This window comes from Pongo pygmaeus, chromosome 11 (assembly GCF_028885625.2).
Source record: "Pongo pygmaeus isolate AG05252 chromosome 11, NHGRI_mPonPyg2-v2.0_pri, whole genome shotgun sequence".
Lineage (NCBI taxonomy): Eukaryota > Metazoa > Chordata > Mammalia > Primates > Hominidae > Pongo > Pongo pygmaeus.
Window position 1 is genome coordinate 51,415,219 of NC_072384.2, and position 19,429 is coordinate 51,434,647.

The 19,429-nt window shown below is 42.6% G+C and overlaps 1 protein-coding gene across 4 annotated transcripts in view; it reads right to left on the reverse strand.

Moving 5' to 3' along the window:
- Window positions 1–19,429, reverse strand: part of CACNB4 (calcium voltage-gated channel auxiliary subunit beta 4) — a 279,257-nt gene that overhangs the window by 138,646 nt on the left and 121,182 nt on the right. The window contains exons 1-2 of one of the 4 annotated variants that reach the window (XM_054478300.2): window positions 7,508–7,783; window positions 5,419–5,578 (exon numbers count right to left, since the gene is read on the reverse strand). The exons of 2 other annotated variants lie outside the window; for them this stretch is intronic. In XM_054478300.2, coding sequence (XP_054334275.1) covers window positions 5,419–5,424 — 6 coding nt within the window. In that variant the 5' untranslated portion in view covers window positions 5,425–5,578; window positions 7,508–7,783. Of the gene's footprint in view, window positions 1–5,418; window positions 5,579–7,507; window positions 7,818–19,429 lie in introns of those variants that run through there. One more of the 4 variants, XM_054478299.2, reaches the window with a different exon arrangement.

Consider the following 19,429-nt stretch of genomic DNA (forward strand, 5'->3'; position numbering starts at 1 on the left):
ATGTACAAAACACCGTGGTAATTGATCATTTTAAAAAGCAAATGGCATATGGTGACATTTTTATCTTAACTGAAGAAACTGCTTATCAGCAAAAAGTACAAAATTTTGCATTTGAAGAAACCTTAGAAAATGATCTACTCAAATGTCTTCATTTTATACAAGGGAAAAACTGAGGATTACAGAGTCAGAGATTAAGTGACTTGCCCACGGTCACTGTTAAGAAGTGGCAAAGACCAAGATTCCGAACTCCCAGCGTTGTTTCTTTCTTTCTTTTTTCTTTTATTTATTTATTTTTTAAGATGGAGTTTTGCTTTTGTCGCCCAGGCTGGAGTGTAATGGTGTGATCCTCGCTCACTGCAACCTCTGCCTCCCGGGGTTCAAGTGATTCTCCTGCCTCAGCCTCCCGGGTACCTGGGATTACAGGCACGCACCACCACGCCCAACTAATTTTTATATTTTTAGTAGAGATGGGGTTTCACCATCTTGGCCAGACTGGTCTCGAACTCCTGACCTCATGATCCACCCACCTCAGCCTCCCAAAATGCTGGGATTACACGTGTGAGCCACTGCACCCGGCCTCCCAGCATTCTTTCAATTACACTTTACCACCTGCTTTTCTAAAACAAAATACAATGAACTAATCATAAGGACTTTGAGGATTACTGAATTCTTTTACCTGTCAACCACTATGAGATTGTTGGAAATCACTGTCAAAAACCATGCAAGGGCTCTGAAAATAAACCAAAAAACTTGGTGGGACTATCAGAACCTATAGAGGAAGGAGCATATTTAGTTATTGAAACTGTAAGTATATTCCTTATATGTATAACAATAATGGCAGATAATATGTATCTGATTTTAAGGGCTTTATACACATTAACTAACTTAATCTTCAAAACCACCCAAAAAGTAAGTTCTATTATTACTGACAGCGATGAGGAAACCAAGACACGGAAAGTTTAAGAAATATGCCCATGGCCACAAAGTAGGAAAGGGAAAGTCAGGATTCAATCCCTGGCAATATGGTGCTGTCTCCACAATTTTTTTTTTTTTTTTTTTTTTTTTTTTGAGACAGGGTCTCATTCTGTCATCAAGCCTGAAGTGCAGTGGCATGATCACGCCTCACTGAAGCCTCAACCTCCTGGGCCCAAGTGATCCTCCTGCCTCAGCTTCCTGAGTAGCTAGGACTACAGGTACACGCCACCATGCCCCACTAATTTTTTTTATTTTTATTTTTTTGTAAAGATGGGGTTTTGCCATGTTGCCCAGACTGGTCTCAAACTCCTGAGCTCAAGTGATCTGCCCATCTGTGCCTCCTAAAGTGCTGAGATTACAGGTGTGAGCCACCATGCCTGGTCTGTCTCCACTTTTAATCATGACACTATTATACTATAACATTTTTTCATAATACAAAGTACAAAAAGTAAAACAGAAATTTTCCTGGCTGATACATATGCCCAATAGAAGGCAAAATTTTTTAAGTTTTATGGAGATTTAAAAAGATCTAGAAACAATTTCAACTACAACCTTATCACTCACCAAACTTTTCAACAAAGCTGCCAATAGAGTAATAACATAGAAGGTCAGAAACTTTTTCCTATATGATGCTCAGGCTAAAAAGAAAAGAGAGATTAAGGAATAACAGGCATAAGAAAGGCAAAATAAGAGAACTGTTTTTTTTTTTTTCCCACAAACTACACAGATACGCTCCTGAGTAATCAACAGTTGCCAATCTCCGTGTCCTGTTTTAAATATAAGACTTTTCAATATTTCTCATGACAGACACAAAAGAAAAAAAAGGACACAGGAAGTACTGATAATGTGGCACCATTTAAAAAGAGAGGAAAATATTTATAACTAAAACTATACAGTTATGTTATAAAAGAATATAAAATGTAGAGCAAGAGCAAGTATTGGTCTATTTAGATCTCAAAAATTGTCACGTGAGCTATCTGGGCTACCTTCTTTTGGCATACCAATACGTGCTGTAAAAATAGTCACACAGTTTTATCTTAGACTCACGCCCTTCAAAGTCTTAAAAAGCTCAAAGTTGTCATTATTTTATATGAACTGTAAGCTCCCTTAGGTTTTACACATTAAGTTTTTCTGAGGATGGGGTGCTAGCTTTACACAGCAGTGCCCCAGCCTCCTGTGAGAACTCGGGGATCCACCCAATGAATGTATTTTTTCTAGTGTGGCAGGTTACAGCTGTTGCTGTTTTCACAGCCGCCAGAGCCTGATGCAAACACATGAAAGGCCCCTAAATCAGCCAATGTAGATGAGAACACAGAGCCTATATCTGTAGCGCTTCCTTGGTACAATTTTTAACTTAACGTCATGGATATCTGAGTTCATGGCTTCATGATTATTTTAAAGGACTAGTGGGAGAGGGACGAGAAGAGAATGAACAATGATAACCAGTCCGGTTATATCTTCTTGTCCTCCTTAGGAGGCCTTGTTCACCTAGGTAAGAGACAGTAAAGGGGAGATAGTGACCAGAATGGGAGAACTGTTGACAAAGAAATAAGGTCCAAGCTGAACCCCATAGAAAGAGAAGAGCTAAGGCAATGGGAAGCCTCCCCACCTTCACCCTAAAATAATGATTTTTCAAGGTTATTGCTGACCCTTATACAGAATGTCTTGCGCCACAGAATAATGGAATGTCCATTGAGTACATACAAAGGGAGTCACAGGGCCATATTCTAAAATCCTGGATTGACTCATCATAATCTAATAATAATAATAATAGCAGCAGAAAAGGAGACACAGAAGTACCTGGCGAGGATTGATCCGACTTCTTGCCTCTGTGACTCAAAAATAGAAAATTAACAAGAAAGCAGCAAGATCGACAAGCTGGAACAGCAAATTCATGGGATCTGATTGATTCAAGGAATTCTCTCTTTGGCTCCATGCCAATTATATCTAGAAAAAATTTCAATCTATATTTTAGAAAACCATCATTGCTGATTGAAGAGAAAGCCCTGTTTGTTATTTACTTAACACACCCTAGCCAAACACCAACATAGCTCAGCTGAGTAAAACAACTTGATTTTTCTCAGTCGAATTCCTTACACAAACCAGGAGCAACATTTGGTTTTCTTCTGTGGTCAGAGATGCCAACATCCAGTCCTTGGATTCTCTTACAGATCAGTCCTCATTCTCTATAAATAGTCCAGAAAGACTTTTTGACTCCAGAAGAGATGCTCTGATCCACCAAACCATAGAGACCTCTGGCCTTCTTGTTTCCAAAAGAAATCTAATCTTTAAATCCCTAAAGTGTCTTCTGAAGGCCCCTAAACATATAAATCCTTCTGTCTGAAGTTTATCTGCCTCCCTAGCAAGCACAAGGATATATCTTCATATTTAAAATAACTTTATTATATCTTTGCAAGGAGCAATCCTTTATTCTCTTGTGGCTGCTTTGCCTTTCAACTCTCTTGGGTATCTTTGTTCACATCAAAAGCAGCTAATTTTCCGTCTCCAAAAGCTCCACAGTAGAAATCTCCCACTTAGCATTAACCATCAATTAGCGATGCATGGAACATATCTGTATATGAATGTAGGTGAAGGTATGAGGGTGAACAGTACGCATGCATGCAGAGGTGCACAGACATTGAGACAAACATACATAGTTCCACAGCTTATAGAAAATAAATAGTTTAACACAAAGCTATTCTTATAATGCATACCTACATGTAAATTTAAATATGTGCTTTTATATATATACTCAGATATTGTTATACATACATATTAAGTTTGTAAAATTTACCTTTGCTGTAATTTTACGTACATAAAATTTCTAACAGTATTAATCAATATATTAGGATTCCTTTCTATGATTGAAAACACTTAAAGACTATATTTTCCTCTCTGGAAATTGCCCTGAATGATGATCTGATCATCTTTTTCACAGGAAAAGATCAGGTCTCTCTTTCTAAATGCTTTAGAATTTAAGCATTTGGAAATGGAAACAACTGTGTCAGAGAAATGAACTATTAATCCTATGTGCAACTAACCCCGGCATCACTTTACAATATACCCTAAGAATCTGTATTTCAAGCTACTCACAATTCCAGAAGGTCCATGTAGGAGCTTTAAATTTTGCAAAGCGTCTCCTGTGCAGGCCAGTTCTAGTCCTAGTATGCTCAATATTTTCTCAAGTAAGAACAGCATTTAACAGAATAGGATGCAACACACAGTAGCAGGTTGAGACTGACCTATTTACATATATGTGGATTGATCATCTGAAAGGGTGTGTAGCAATATATTAACAGTGACTATTTCTGGGTGGTAGGTTTTTGGTAACTTTCTCTGCTGCGTCCATGGATCCCCATAAGAACATCCCTCGGTTTGTGTAATAAACCTAATGAATGAAAAAATAAATCTATTTCCAGAATAATTCCACAAACATCAAAATACACAATGAATCCATTTATGAATACATGTACACACTAAAGAGCAGGTCTAATGAAATCTACTGCAAATCAGATGAAAACACATAGTATAGTGTACATGGGGGGCTCAGTCCATGAAAAAAATCTTGGCTGCTAGAACTTGTATTAACACACAGTGGGGACGGTGAAGGTAGAATAGGCAGCTCTTACATAGCAGCTAATGTAGGAAGAGTCGATGTGCATGATCGACTGGAACCAGCCTGGGCTAGGTATGAGTTCATCTGGAAGCACACACTCCATCATCTATGTCAAGGTAATACAAGAAGTAAGGTGACGTTCTGTGTGAAATCTCCTATTCGGAAGCAGGGCCCTGCTGTGGGGCACTGAATGATCTTTTGCACTTCCTTGTAATCCAGATTTTTAACTACCCTCCTGGACACCAAAGCAGAAGTAGATGGACTTGCCCAAAAAGGCTCCACAGGACTCAAGAATCTAAAATGCCTGACTCAAGTGTGTTTCGGCATGTTTCTTTTTCCTCTCTCTTCATACATAGAGTATGTGAAACACGGAGGTTACAAACTAAAATCTAGGGCACTGGGAGCATAACATCTACTTTTGGACCAAACTCTTAAGAAAGGCCTTGCATCACAGTACCAACATCTCTCTCCTACTGTGGGGATGTGAGGTGCTAACAGTGTATAATAATGTTTTATTCTTATTCGGAATAAAATAGTCCCTAGGCAAGATGATCTTTTACAAGCTTACTGTGTGAAAACATTGAAAATAATCACTTATCACAGGTTAACCCCCACACACCCCACAAAGACATTTTCAACAGCACAGAACAGTAGGACGTATGCGGATGGTTCCCCAACCCCCACCCCCAACCAAAGTGCCGTACTCAGCTTTTAGTGCCTGTATATTCTCGGACTGCAGCTGGCCATCTGAGAAAAGCCTTTCCACGCCTATCCACCAGACCTGTTCCGAGAGCTCTACTTCCATCTGGACAACCCCCCACACTTACAGCCATAAATGCATTGGCACTGAGAAAGACTGCTGAGGAGGTGGCACTCCAGGTGTGGCTTTATGTGTCACTTCACCAGGTCAGCTATTTAGGCCTAGTCTTCTCCATTGGCTTGAAGCTCTGTTCACACCATCTTGGGTAACACATCACATTATTCTTCCTTATAAAAACAAATAAATGAGCATTCAGAGTCAGTTCACCCCTCCGAACATCTCTGTCTTCCCCTCTGATTTACGTGACATGGTTTCAATCCCGCCCACCTGAAAGCCTCCCATACTCTCAACTGAGGATTGGCCAGATGCCCAACTCCACTCCTCACGTTTCCCACCTTCCTCACCTCCACAGATGTGCACAGCCCGGAGGATCTCAGCCTGCTGGCCACCACTGAGTCACCAGGAGTACAGCACTGCAGTACCTAGCACTACCTGCCATCAACTACCGCCACCAAGTCAAGTCACTGCACTCTTCACTTCCCATCTTACAGAAAAACTCAGCTGTCCTGTGACACTGGACCCAAAGGAAAAAAAAAATGTTTTCACACTTATAATGGTTCCCCTCTGAACCAGTGCATCTGAAATGTATACAGTTCTGGAGAACAAGGAGCTGGATTTATTAGTTCCTAGCCAACTCTTCACAGCAGCCAGTTTCTACAGGCATTTCTAAAATGACTCCAGTCCACTTCGGTGCAATTCACTGCCTGCCCAAGTTTAAAATCAATGGCCAAAAATAAAAATTATAATTCACAAGGCATCATAGGTTTCATAACTGAGTGAGCAGAGAAGGGGTAGAAGAAGAGATCAGGCCTTCTGAAGAACCCAGCCCGGGAAGCTGGCTTACTGAACTCCTATAATTGCCTTTGCCATTCCCCCACCCCACCTGCAAGTGTGGACCTTCTTGATTTCAGCCACCAATGTTTTAGACTACAGTCCCTTGCAATACACTGACAGTCTGATCATTTATGAGCACGTTGGGCAACATGCAGAGAGACTTTGCGGAAACAGAGTTAGAGTTAGAGCAAACACACAGACAGAAAGGAAAAATGGAATGCCTTAACAGAACTGAGGATTTCTATCTTTCATGGATAGCATATCATTAGACATATATGTCTGCATTGACGTATACCACAGGGGTTTTTTTTGTTGTTGTTATAACCTGTTTATTTGGTGGTTTAGCCAGAGAATCTTATATAACACACTCCTGTTTCAAATGTAGCAACATGTATGGCACTGCACTCACATAAAATTCAGACTCCCCACAGCACTTCCCATTAACCACCCCCAACCATTCTACCTTGCGAGGTTTCTGTGTATTGATGAAAAAAATAGGAACTACCACCAGCAAGAGTCAAAAGAAAGATTCAATTATCAGCTTTACCTTATATTCAAAAGCTAGCATTCTGTGGTATGATTTCAGGAAACTATTTCATCCTGATTTTAACAGATTGCATGAGCCTGACCTAGGGGAGAGAAGGAGTCCAGTTCTCTAACCCAAAACACACGTGAGTCTACTTCGCTCCTCCAAGGTAGAGTATAGGAACACTGCCCACTGCCTCTGCACTGGGGTGCTGTATGGCCACAAGCCTAGCATCTGATTTCCTTAACAAAGAAGCAGTAGATCTGCACTGCTTGTTTGGCCAGAAAGCACATAATAATACAGCTACAGCTTAGGAACTTCCATTCATGCTAGCTCAACAAACAATGTGTATTATATAATGAATGAGGCTTTTCTATGAACCCTGGTATTGGAAAACATAGGCACTTTCTGCATAGTTTAAACCAGTCTGCAAGGAGCAGTTACCCCTGGTGAGATCAAATGTGGACCCGGTAATGTATAAATTCAAACAGCCTACACTCTTAGATGCTTTGCCATCACCCTAATTTCTTTTTTGCTTGACAATAAATAATTTCAGTTACCTATAAACTACACAGAGAACATTTTACACAGCAGCCAGCAAGCCCCAGAATGATGTTAGCTTTCTGCTCCATGTTCCCTGCGTTGCCTAAGAAATAAGAAGCAGGGGGAGGTGGAGGGGATAGTGGGAGGAGGAAAAGGAGGGGAGAGGGAATTAGCTATCTATGAAAATACTTACAGCCTCCGAGTCTTCAATTCCATGCAGGTACAAATTGTCATACATGGAGGTCTGATAATCCAGAGCACCTCTTTCAAGGCAAAAACAAAATTGCTGCAGAAACCACAGCTAGAGCTTAAAGAGAAAAGGCCTGTTTGGGAGAACTGCACCTGCCTTATCAATTCCTGTGGATTTACCAGGCAAGATGCTATTCATTCACATCCCACAGGGTGAGGTTATCCCCAGAGGCAGTCCAGACCTGGCATTTTATCTGCCTTCTCAATACAGAGCACAAAAAGCAAAACCCTTCCTCAACCACAGACTGGTGACTGAGCTAGGAAAGCGGCCTCTGATTGGCTTGGCTTCCCTGCTTCAGTCAGCTGAAGAGCGTTCCCTCGGAGAGTGGAGGGCGCCTCGGAGCATCCTACCCAGCAAAGAGCTGCTTCCTGTTTCGCCTGTATTGTTAGTTCTACAATAAACACTTATCAATATCCAAAAGGCTGCGTGGAATGTTTGGAAAGGCAAACTATTGAATACTCCAAACACGACTGCTCATCTTCTTAATTAAATTCATAATTGGAGAAGGGAACAAAGGAAAGATTTTATTTTCAGAGAATATCATGTAAAGACAAGTAAACAGATACTAATCTCATCCAACATCTGTACTTAACAGATACGTTTAAGTCAAAAGGGCAATGAGTCATAAAAAAAATCTTTACACCCAAGGTGAAGAAAAAAATGACTAGAATAAACAGATGGTAAGATTTCTTGTGGGAATTTCTATAGTAAAAGTTTTCAATATTCTCGTTGAAGTCTCTCTGCCTCACTGGCAAGAAAAGAGCTCTGTGTCCCAACTGGTGAAGTTTGAAAAGGAAGCCAAAAACTTCTCAACTTTTAGATGCGAAATGTTTAATGCTCTTTAGTTGAATGTTTTTAAATCAACTTTAAGCAACAGTCAATGTCTTCACATAAATTCTTCATCCCCTTCCCATGCATAAATCTTTAATAATCCTGAAGTGGCATAGGTCTTTTCCCCAAAACCCAAACAGAAATGTCAGACTCTCTCCGCCTGCTGCTGCCACACCGCAACTCAGGTTGACCTAGGACAGGTCCCACATTGCAGCAGCCTGGGATGGAGTTTCTCTAGGTACTTAGAACTTTCTGGTCAACCAAAAAAAAAAAAAAAAAAAAAAAAGCTGCAGCTTTGAAACAGGAGAGCTTTATGGCCCACTCTAAAAGTAGCCAGCTAAATTCAGGAGGACAAAGAAGCTGGTGAGGAGCACAGAACATATTTTAGAGAAGCTGTGTGACTGACTGGGTAAGTAATGACCCAGAAACTCAGAGGCTCTAAGTCCCCTGTATCAGCTTTGCCACTAATTGGTCAGATGACTCTGGACCAGTCAGTCACCACCTCGATGGGCTCTGGTTTCTTCACCCGCCAAAATGAGTTAAGAAATAACTTAGGGAAAGAACTCTGCAAATCTAAAGCGCAACATAAACACTTACCATTGAGAAGCTGCTTTGTCAGCCAGAAGGCATTGGCTGCAGTTCATGGGAGCTCAGCACAGGAGTAACTGGCTGGCCCTGGACCTAGGAAGGAGGCCTGTCCTTCCAGCCAGTATCTCTGAAAAGCGTAACTCTTAAAGGAACAAACCTGAGTCAAAATAATAAACAACACAAGGGCTACAACAGCTGAGCACAGCATAGTTCTTCCAGGTCTGTGCTGACCCGTTCATGTCTTTCAATCACAGTTGCACATCTTGGGAGTGGCATCAATACCTAGTCCACTGTCAAATATAAATGATAGCAAGAAGACGTTGCTGTCCTTCAGAATCCTAAAATGGTAGGGTTTGAACAGATTGTCACCTCTGAGGTTGTGCCCCCATGGAGGGAGGACAGCAGCAGGGGATGAGTGCAGTCAGCGGGAGGAGGGAGGACAGCAGCAGGGGATGAGTGCAGTCAACGGGATTCCATAGAGAGAAACCCAGTGCTGGCTCTACCTGTCAACAACGATGCATGTTGGAGAAAGCCCCTGGCCAGGTGGAACCTCGGTTCCCTCCCCCATACACCAAGAGGACCGGATCAAAGGGCTACTGCGCTCAAATTCATGTGTCAGACTCTTATTTCAATTATTAACTCTCTAATTACAGCCATATGGTATTTCAACCAGAATCAACAGAAAACTGAGACAAGAGGGTCTTTTTTTCTCTTAAATTCTCCAGATCATTTCCCGACTTTACCACTTCAATTGCAAGTATAGATATTCCCCGATTGTGTTAAAATGGACATCTAAATTAAGGGGAGAGAAGAGGCAGCCCACTTTCACAATTCACCAAGATGAGACAAATTGTTCCCAATTGGATAAACTGTACATAGCTCGGCTCTTCTGTGGATGGCTGCTGTGGAGCACTCCCTATAGCCAATGTGAGGGCCTGAAGGAAGTTTTAAAGAGCAGGGGCGCACTTTACGGTACCCTAATGCATGCAGTCAGTGAGTCTGACCAGGGCGGGATGTTAGCAGGGAGGTACTGGATCACATATAGCAGCCTGTGGTTGCTCCTGCACCCAACCCCTCTAAGAATAGATGTGAAGCAGAGGCAGCCTGGCTCTGCCTGCTTCCCAGGAAGTCAGAAATGTGCTGGACTCAGAATCATAAACTGTAAGAGGTGGGAAAACACCAGGAGTTGCCTTATCTGTCCCTTTTAGTGCCTACAAAGGTTCAATTACTTTATTCAAAGCCATATGTTCTATACTGGAGTGTTCCTTCCCCCACTTCCTCCTTGTTAGAGTTTTCAAGATGAGGGGCAGTAGGCGTGTTCCCAAGAGGAATTTGGTGAAATAGAGAGAAGGCACTTTGTTGGGGAAATTCCTATTTTTCCCACGCCTTCCATTCTAAAAAATTATCCCATCAGAAGTCATTTTGTTCACCCACAGCTGATTACTAAAAATCAGATCACAGGTTGGGGAGTCTTCCCCTAGGGTCTGGATCTACACAGAATCAGCACCACACCTGTGAGTCACCTAAGGGTTTCAACCCAATACTCGGGCTGATCCCAGAGTTCCAGAGGTACCCCAGTGAGACACGCAGCTCTGAACCTCCCCAGAGGAACTCTAAGGAGTTCCAGAAAAGTGAGCTCAGAACTCTAGAAAGATCTTAGAACTGACTATCTCTGTTCCAAGATTCTCTAAACTGAGACCAGGCTGAGAAGTAGTGAGAGGTCCCTGGGAGCTTCCCGAGCCTGTTTCAGATCAGCTCCAGTCCCCAGCTTTTAGTAAAAGGGTCTATGGATTCCAGCAAGTTCAAGTTCCTAGGGCCAAATTTCACACTTCACTGCAGCAGGTGGTGAAAAGCAACCAAGACACTGGCACCTTCTTGGTTTTGACTTTAACAGTTCTCTAGCTGAATGATGGTCAAGAAGATGAAAGAGAAACCACCCCATTTCTGGCCTACTTCTCCCACCTGAGGTTACAGTGAGAACAAGTTTGAAAACCTTGGGGCTCATCTTGTGCTGGTGCTTCCCAGGAACCCACCTACCTCTCATTACTGAGTAGCCTCCAAAACTGCATAGCCTCAAGGAGGCTGCCTCCGATTCTGAGAATGCCCTGTTAAATGTGTTTCTGACTCAACTCTTTTCCAGTTATCTCTCATTATGATCAACAGTTCAAAGTCAAAAAAAGCCCTATGAAAAAGCATTGTCTCTATGATTCTGTTTATAAATGCCACATGATTCATGATGGGGAAGGTATCCTTGCAATTTGACAAATGCCTCCACTGAGCTAAATTAAGTGGAGGAAATGGCATGGCCCTCAACAAATTAGGACAGCTCTATTTTGTATTGCAAGGAAACATTACTTTCAGTTCTTTTTCATGGGCTTCAAACTTAGGGATATTAAGTCCCTTTTCCTTACCCAGTGCTGGGCTTTGTCATAGAGTGAACCCATGAAATTGACAGTAGAGTACAAAGGACAGGTATTTCTGTTTTCCACTTGTTTGGACAGAGAGAAGAAGGAGAGAAAAGCCAAAGTGAGAAGATTAGCTATGAGATTTAAATAGCCATGATCAAGACAAACTGGTGCAGATTTAGAAGCAAAAGGCAATTCTGATTCTAATTTTCCACCTAAATTTCTCGGGAATTTAACTTTTCAAAGCCAGTGTAGTTATGTGTTCTATAGCAGAACTGCAAGAACTCAGAGAAGAGACAAAGGAATAATGTTGGGACTCAGCCAAGGCTAGCCCTCCTGTTGGCTCCACGGGCTAGAACACAAGCCCAACATCTCTGTTTGCCAATTCAGCCTTGGGAATTATTTGTTCTTTGTTTTTGTTTAAATTTTACTAAGTGACTACAGTGTGCTAGATGAATTTTCTCATCTTCTGCTCTGCAAGTAATAGTACTCCACTCCTTTGCCTCTAGAAATCTGTGTGGCATTGCAAGAATGAATATCATACCCTGTTTCCTCCCTGGAGCCTATCAGATAGGTGGTAGCAACAGGGTAGACAAGGGAATGAAAACAAAACAAACAAACAAAAAAACTACAGACAATAGATTCCACTTCTATTAGTCCTCTGCTGTAGTTCTCTGAGGCGGAACTCAGACCTTATCACCTAGGCAGGCATGTCCAGAGTCTCTCCGGGCCCCATGAAGACCATGGAGATAATAGTTTTGAAATTAATGAGTTAAGATATGAAAGATACATAGGAGGCAGCGTGGAAGAATCGGCCTTTTTAATTTTTTTAAGGGAAGTAGTATGAAATCAGGGCAGCCCACATTGCCCAGCTCCAAGGGCCCCATGCACCCCATGTGAATGGTCCTCCCTGTGATATGTAACAGGAATACCATGAAGCAAAGTGCTTATGAGCAGGGACCCTGGAGCCAGACTGCCTGCATATCCCAGCTGTACCACTTCCCAGCAGGGTAACGCTCAGCAAGCTACTCTACCTTCCTGTGCCTCCATTTCCTCACTTACAAAATGAGGATTCTATCAAGAAGATTGTGCAAATTAAAAGCCTTGGTCTAATAAAATGTTTGGATGGGTACGTGGCACCAACAGTGCTCCACAAGCAAGCACTGGGCTGCTATGGTAGTTCTCATCGTTCTCTGCCTGGGTTCTGGCCTAAAGCTCTGGTGCCCTTGCCTCTAAGGTGGGATTCCTAAACCTTGCCCCTGATGCTGGCCTGGTCCTCTCAATCCCACCAGAGTCTCAAGCCCAGCCTCCTGCCTCCTGCTGCCCTCATACCTTCATGCCAGCTCCTGCCGGCAGCCTACCTGCTCTATCTGGCCAGGCTGACTGCTCCTCGTGCCAAGGCTGTCATGCTTGCCCAGACCTCCTCCACCTAGTGACAGCACCCCCGCCCTCAGCCGCCCCACTGAACGCTGCGTGTTTCCTCTGTACCTGGGTGTACCCAGCGCTCTCCCACTGGCCTCCTCAATTGTCTGGCCTCTTGCTCCATCATCCCCACCAGGCACTCCTGGACCACCCCACCCTGTCACAAAACACTGCCCAGAAGACCGTCCTCATGAAAATCCTGTAACAAATGCTACTGCTGGTTCATGCCAAAGAGGCAAGAGAAGAGGAAGAACAGCAGAGAGAAACAAGCAAAGACAGGGATAAAGACGCAGATACAGAAAACCCTAGAGACGCGCAGAGGAAAAGTGAATATATGGACCAGCTCTCCTCCTCCCTGCCATTCTTGATGGCTTCAGGAAAAATAATGCCTCATAATTTATAAGAGAGTGAGTGTAGGCAAGGTAAAAAAAATTCCCATGGCCTATTCAACTTGCCAGAAAATGACAGATCCCTCTCTGTGATTGACTTATTACTCAGAAAGCTCTTTCTAAAATCTCAGTTTGAAAAAAAAAAAAGAGCCAAACTCTTAGAAAATACATTCCATAAAGCCACAATTTTCGTGAATGCTACACAACTTTACTTTCCACTATTCTCCAAAATGAATCTAGGAGATTAGTTCAGCTGGTCACCTTCCCATTGCCTATATATTGTTTAGCTGATATTATTATCAGTGCTAATCTACCAATTACAGCTTCGAATTGGTGACTGGTCCACACTACTGGAGAGACTGGAATGTGAAGATCAATGAGAAATGATGGCATCTCCCTGGGGACAGAGAGGGATGGCGTGGCAGCAACACTGAAGATCCTGAAGACAGAAATTGAACCAAGGAGATGGTTGCAATCAAAGCTCTCACATTTTGAGAAGCTCTGATGAGAGCCAGAGAGTAATTTGATTCCTTATCTGCAAAGCTTCAGCAGGAGTGGGAGGCAGGAAAGGGGGAAGGAAAGGAACAGTGTCACTCATGGAGCAGGGCAGAAATGAATCAGCCACCAACTTACTACTCAGCCTTGCGCAAACCACCTCCCTAAAAGGTGGGACTCCTTCAGTTCCATGATTCCAGATTTGCTATAAAGAGTAAACAAAACTGTTCAACGTAAAATTAGTAAAACTTTATTTTCTATTTTGTTACTGCTTTTAGGTAACAATTTATGTTTTTGCCTCCCAGGAGTTCTTCTCTTTGATTTGATAACACGATTAATAATAAGCATCCATAAATGCTTGATTAGCACCTAATATTTCCTCTAAACAAAAATCAGTCAGCTCTATTTCAAAATCTTTCAGTGGCTTCCCATCGAAAACCCCAAATCCTTAAGAAGGTCTAGCGTGTAGTGTGGCCCCAACACTTCTCACAGCCCTCATTTTGCACGCCTTTCCCCTTCACTCTCTCCAAGTTGGCCTTCTTGGACACATCACACCCCTTCCCACCACTGTGCTTTGTTGCTTCTGAGCCCCTCGCCTAGAACCCCACACCTCCTCTCAATCTACCCCCATTAGTTTGCATTAGTGCAATTGGTGAATTAATAGCTGTCTTTTACATGTTAGTTCTGTGGGAAGACAGACCAGGATATCTTTTTACACACCATTATATCCCCACTGCCTAGCACACAGGCTTTCCACAAATACGTGAATAGTTAATGATGGCCCTGAGCTCCTTGGCTACCTTTGCACTTTGGTTGACAAAACAGTACAGTGACTGGCAAAAGAGCTCACAAAGTGAAATATGGGTATTTTTTAGAGCTAAGAAAACCCAAAACATGAGCATCCCTAAAGGGTCCTTACCAAACTGTCTTCATGTCCTGATTGGGACACAATGGTCCTGTTCAGATTCAGATTCTTACGAACTAAATAATCTAGGTGTGACATAGAGTTGTTTTAACAGAGTCTTTATTTCAAGGGAAACATCATGTATAGTGCGTTGATGGAGTTTTTGGTTTTGGTTCTTGGTTTTTTAGTGTTCAGGACAAGAACCCATGATCTTTCACACTTCGCCCTTTGCACAAGATGTCCCCTCTGTCAGGGAGGCCACCTTCACTCTGTCCCCTACCCCTGACTGCTTCTATTTGGTGAACTCATTCCTTCTTTAAGGTGAAATGTAAATGTCACTAACTTCTCCAACCCCCTCAGACATTAGCCAGTCCTTCTCCTATACTTCCATAACACTCTATCTCCCACACCTCTACCAGTGGGCAAATCACATAATAGTGTAATTCTTTCATTACAAGATGAACAGCTCAAGAGCAAGAACCATGTCTTACTCAGCTTCACACCCCACATGCTTCATTCCATAGAAGATCCTCAACAAATATTGGTTACAGGAACTGAGCAGCAAACATGAAAACAAAACTCACACTGTGAGCCTTGATGTCGTTGCCTCCATCATAATGCATGCAGCCTAGTCTAGTAGATATTTGAGGCCTTAAAGTAAGTCAATGAGCCAAGGAATCTGGGAGGTCAATTTCAGAGCCGCTGCAGATTTAGAAAACAAATACAAAATGGAAACTGATGTCAAGAATTCAGGTCTGAGTGGAACTCCTGTTGGTGGTAGGGGCTCTTCTTGGGTGGAATCTTTGGGAAGAGGGGATATTGGTAGATAATGGATAGATGGTAGCAATAAGTTCCTGGGGTATTTTCCTCAGAACATATTTTTGGAGAAACACTTATTTACCTTTGAAAAAGTGTGCCAGAGCATGTATCCCTTAAAGGCAGGAACTATGTTTTACTCATCTTGTTGATATACCCCTCTTTGATGCAGTGCCTATTACAACTTAAAAATAGTTAAAGTTTAATAACTACATTGCAAAAAGCCAACTAAGCTGGTATAATATAGATAATCTTCACAGTAGAGCATTCACTGAATGAACCACATGTCTCAAGCACCAGGCACCAAGCGTGCTAGAACCTCAACAACAAAAATCTAGCTGACTCTAAAATACTGAGCTTAGAGTAGCGACACTCATTCTAGATCTCTCCTGCAAGCAGATCTAAAGCTTTTAAAGTACTGCTAGACACGGATAGAATTATCTCAAGCAATGGGTTAGTCTTAGCCCTCAGGTTGCAAGCTTTCAGTTTCTGCAACATGGTGTCAGGTATGAAGAAAACGGAGGTTTGGGTGCACACTGCTGAACTTTGACCTCTCTATTATTCTAGGTGGCAGAGATGACTAAAAGCTCCAGTATTCTTTCTCCATTTCCCCCATTTAGCATTAAGCCATTCCACCTTCAATTTTAGCAAGGCTAAAATTTAGCAAGGTTCTTCAACTAGAAACTATACCTCACAGCCTCCCTTGCAACTAGATGTGACTGTGTTCTTGCCAATACAATAGGAGTGAAAGTCATGTGTCCAACTTACACACTACACCCTTAAAAAGATACTGACTGCCAGCCGGGCACAGTGGCTCACACCTGTAATTCCAGCACTTTGGGAGGCCAAGGTGGGCAGATCACGAGGTCAGGAGATTGAAACCATCCTGGCTAACACAGTGAAACCCTGTCTCTACTAAAAATACAAAAAAATTAGCTGGGCGTGGTGGCTGACGCCTGTAGTCCCAGCTACTCGGGAGGCTGAGGCAGGAGAATGGCCTGAAGCCGGAGGCGGAGCTTGCAGTGAGGTGAGATTGCACCACTGCACTCCAGCCTGGATGACAGAGCGAGACTCCATCCCAAAAAAAAAAAAAAAAAAAGATACTGACTGCCTTCCCATTCCTTTGGATGTGGTACTGATGAAACAACTTCCAGCATACAGATGAGGACCTCACCTTAGGGAAGAAAAGTTAATAGGATAAAGAAGCTTCTGCATTGTTAGATGAAAGAGAAAGGCATTTCCATCTTATTGAGGCAACTTTATTTAGGGGTCTCTTGTTGCAGCGGCTCAACCTGACTAATTCCAGCTGCAAAAGTAAAAATATTGAGGTCAGTAGAATAGGAATAAAGACAACCAGAAAAATACATACAGAAAGTAAGAACTGGACTCAGAAAAAAGACCTCACTAGGTTATATTGTTTCTTCTAATTCTCCTTTCATGAAATGCTGACAAGCCCAGGATGGTAGTCAGTGACTGCAAATCTCCACCTAAACCCAGCATCCCCATTAAAAACAGAACAGTGCTATGCACATGTTAGCCTGCTTACTTTCTGAAACCAAAGACTATGGGCCAAAACAAAATGTTTGTGAGCTAAAAACACATACACAGATAAATTGCCAATTTTACACAGCTTTTTCAAAGCCCAAATGAATTCAAAGAAAAATCTTCAACTCTATTGAGTTTTTGAGCTTAAGTAGATCACTACAAAGAGAAAAATATCCGCCACCTTTTAGCCAAGTCCATAAGTAATTCCTCAAGAAGATTTGGATTTTTGATATAATTTCTCTTAGTTCTGTCTGATTGGTCATTTCCTCTGCAGTACTGAATGGAAAATTAGTTAGAGCACTAAGTCCAAAGCCTTTCCCCAAGAGGCACAAATGGAAACAAACTGAATTACTTGATCTAAATGTCAATTCTCAGAAGTGATTCTTGCATCAAATATTTAAGGAAAATAACATTCATCTACATAGAAAACAGTATAAATTTGGAGCCAAATAATAAAAATAATTTACATTGGTACTGATAGAAAGTAGAGGAGAATGTAAAAAAAAATCAAGGACCTCTTATATTTATAGGTATGCCTCGTAAGTCCAAAAGTATAAAAAAGCCACAAACTTTGGTCACACACACACACACACACACACACACAGAGCTTTGCAAGTTATTTAGTAATGCATTTTTCTTCATAACAGAAAATGAACTCTCAAATTTTTAAGATAGATTGAAAAATTTAAAATAGCAAGATCCAAATAAATCTTTCGCAGCCACGTATCTCACGGCACCCCTACAGTCACTGGATTTCCGAACTTTGCGTGGGACAGTAAGTTATAAATACTACCTGACCCTCTGGTCTTGTGTACCTCAGAAATCCTTCTCTTTCAAACTAAGAAAGGCAATAGTATCACAATTTTCAAAAACATTAGTTTTAAAAAAATTATTTCTAATAGCTCAAGTTACTCTTTTAATATCAAATTAGCTTTAAATAAATGTGCAATACCACAAGATAGTAAAGTAATAACTAGTCAGACCAGAATCTCTATCGAATCATAACGCTCCCTGCATTTATTGGGCTCCCCTAACCAGCCATTTAAATCTACGAATTGGATAATTGGTGGAGTCAAGATGGCCGAATAGGAACAGCTCCGGTCTACAGCTCCCAGCGTGAGTGACGCAGAAGACAGGTAATTTCTGCATTTCCATCTGAGGTACCCGGTTCATCTCACTAGGGAGTGCCAGACAGTGGGCGCAGGACAGTGGGTGCAGCGCACCATGCGCGAGGCGACACACGGCGAGGCATTGCCTCCCTCAGAAAGTGCAAGGGGTCAGGGAGTTCCCTTTCCTAGTCAAAGAAAGGGGTGACAGACAGCACCTGGAAAATCGGGTCACTCCCAACCCAATACTGCGCTTTTCCGATGGGCTTAAAAAACGGCGCACCAGGAGATTATATCCTGCACCTGGCTCAGAGGGTCCTACGCCCACGGAGTCTCACTGACAGCTAGCACAGCAGTCTGAGATCAAACTGCAAGGCAGCAGCGAGGCTGGGGAAGGGGCGCCCACCATTGCCCAGGCTTGCTTAGGTAAACAAAGCAGCCGGGAAGCTCGAAATGGGTGGAGCCCAACACAGCTCGAAGAGGCCTGCCTGCCTCTGTAGGCTCCACCTCTGGGGGCAGGGCACAGACAAACAAAAAGACAGCAGTAACCTCTGCAGACTTAAATGTCCCTGTCTGACAGCTTTGAAGAGAGCAGTGGTTCTCCCAGCACGCAGCTGGAGATCTGAGAACGGGCAGACTGCCTCCTCAAATGGGTCCCTGACCCCTGACCCCCGAGCAGCCAAACTGGGAGGCACTCCCCAGTAGGGGCAGACTGACACCTCACACGGCCGGGTACTCCTCTGAGACAAAACTTCCAGAGGAACGATCAGACAGCAGCATTCGCGGTTCAAGAAAATCCGCTGTTCTGCAGCCACCGCTGCTGGTACCCAGGCAAACAGAGTCTGCAGTGGACCTCTAGCAAACTTCAACAGACCTGCAGCTGAGGGTCCTGTCTGTTAGAAGGAAAACTAACAAACAGAAAGTACATCCACACCAAAAACCCATCTGTACATCACCATCATCAAGACCAAAAGTAGATAAAACCACAAAGATGGGGAAAAAACAGAGCAGAAAAACTGGAAACTCTAAAAAGCAGAACGCCTCTCCAACTCCAAAGGAACGCAGCTCCTCACCAGCAACGGAACAAAGCTGGACGGAGAATGACTTTGACGAGTTGAGAGAAGAAGGCTTCAGACGATCAAACTAGTCCGAGCTACAGGAGGAAATTCAAACCAAAGGCAAAGAAGTTGAAAACTTTGAAAAAAATTTAGAAGAATGTATAACTAGAATAACCAATACAGAGAAGTGCTTAAAGGAGCTGATGGAGCTGAAAGCCAAGGCTCGAGAACTACGTGAAGAATGCAGAAGCCTCAGCAGTGATGCGATCAACTGGAAGAAAGGGTATCAGTGATGGAAGATGAAAT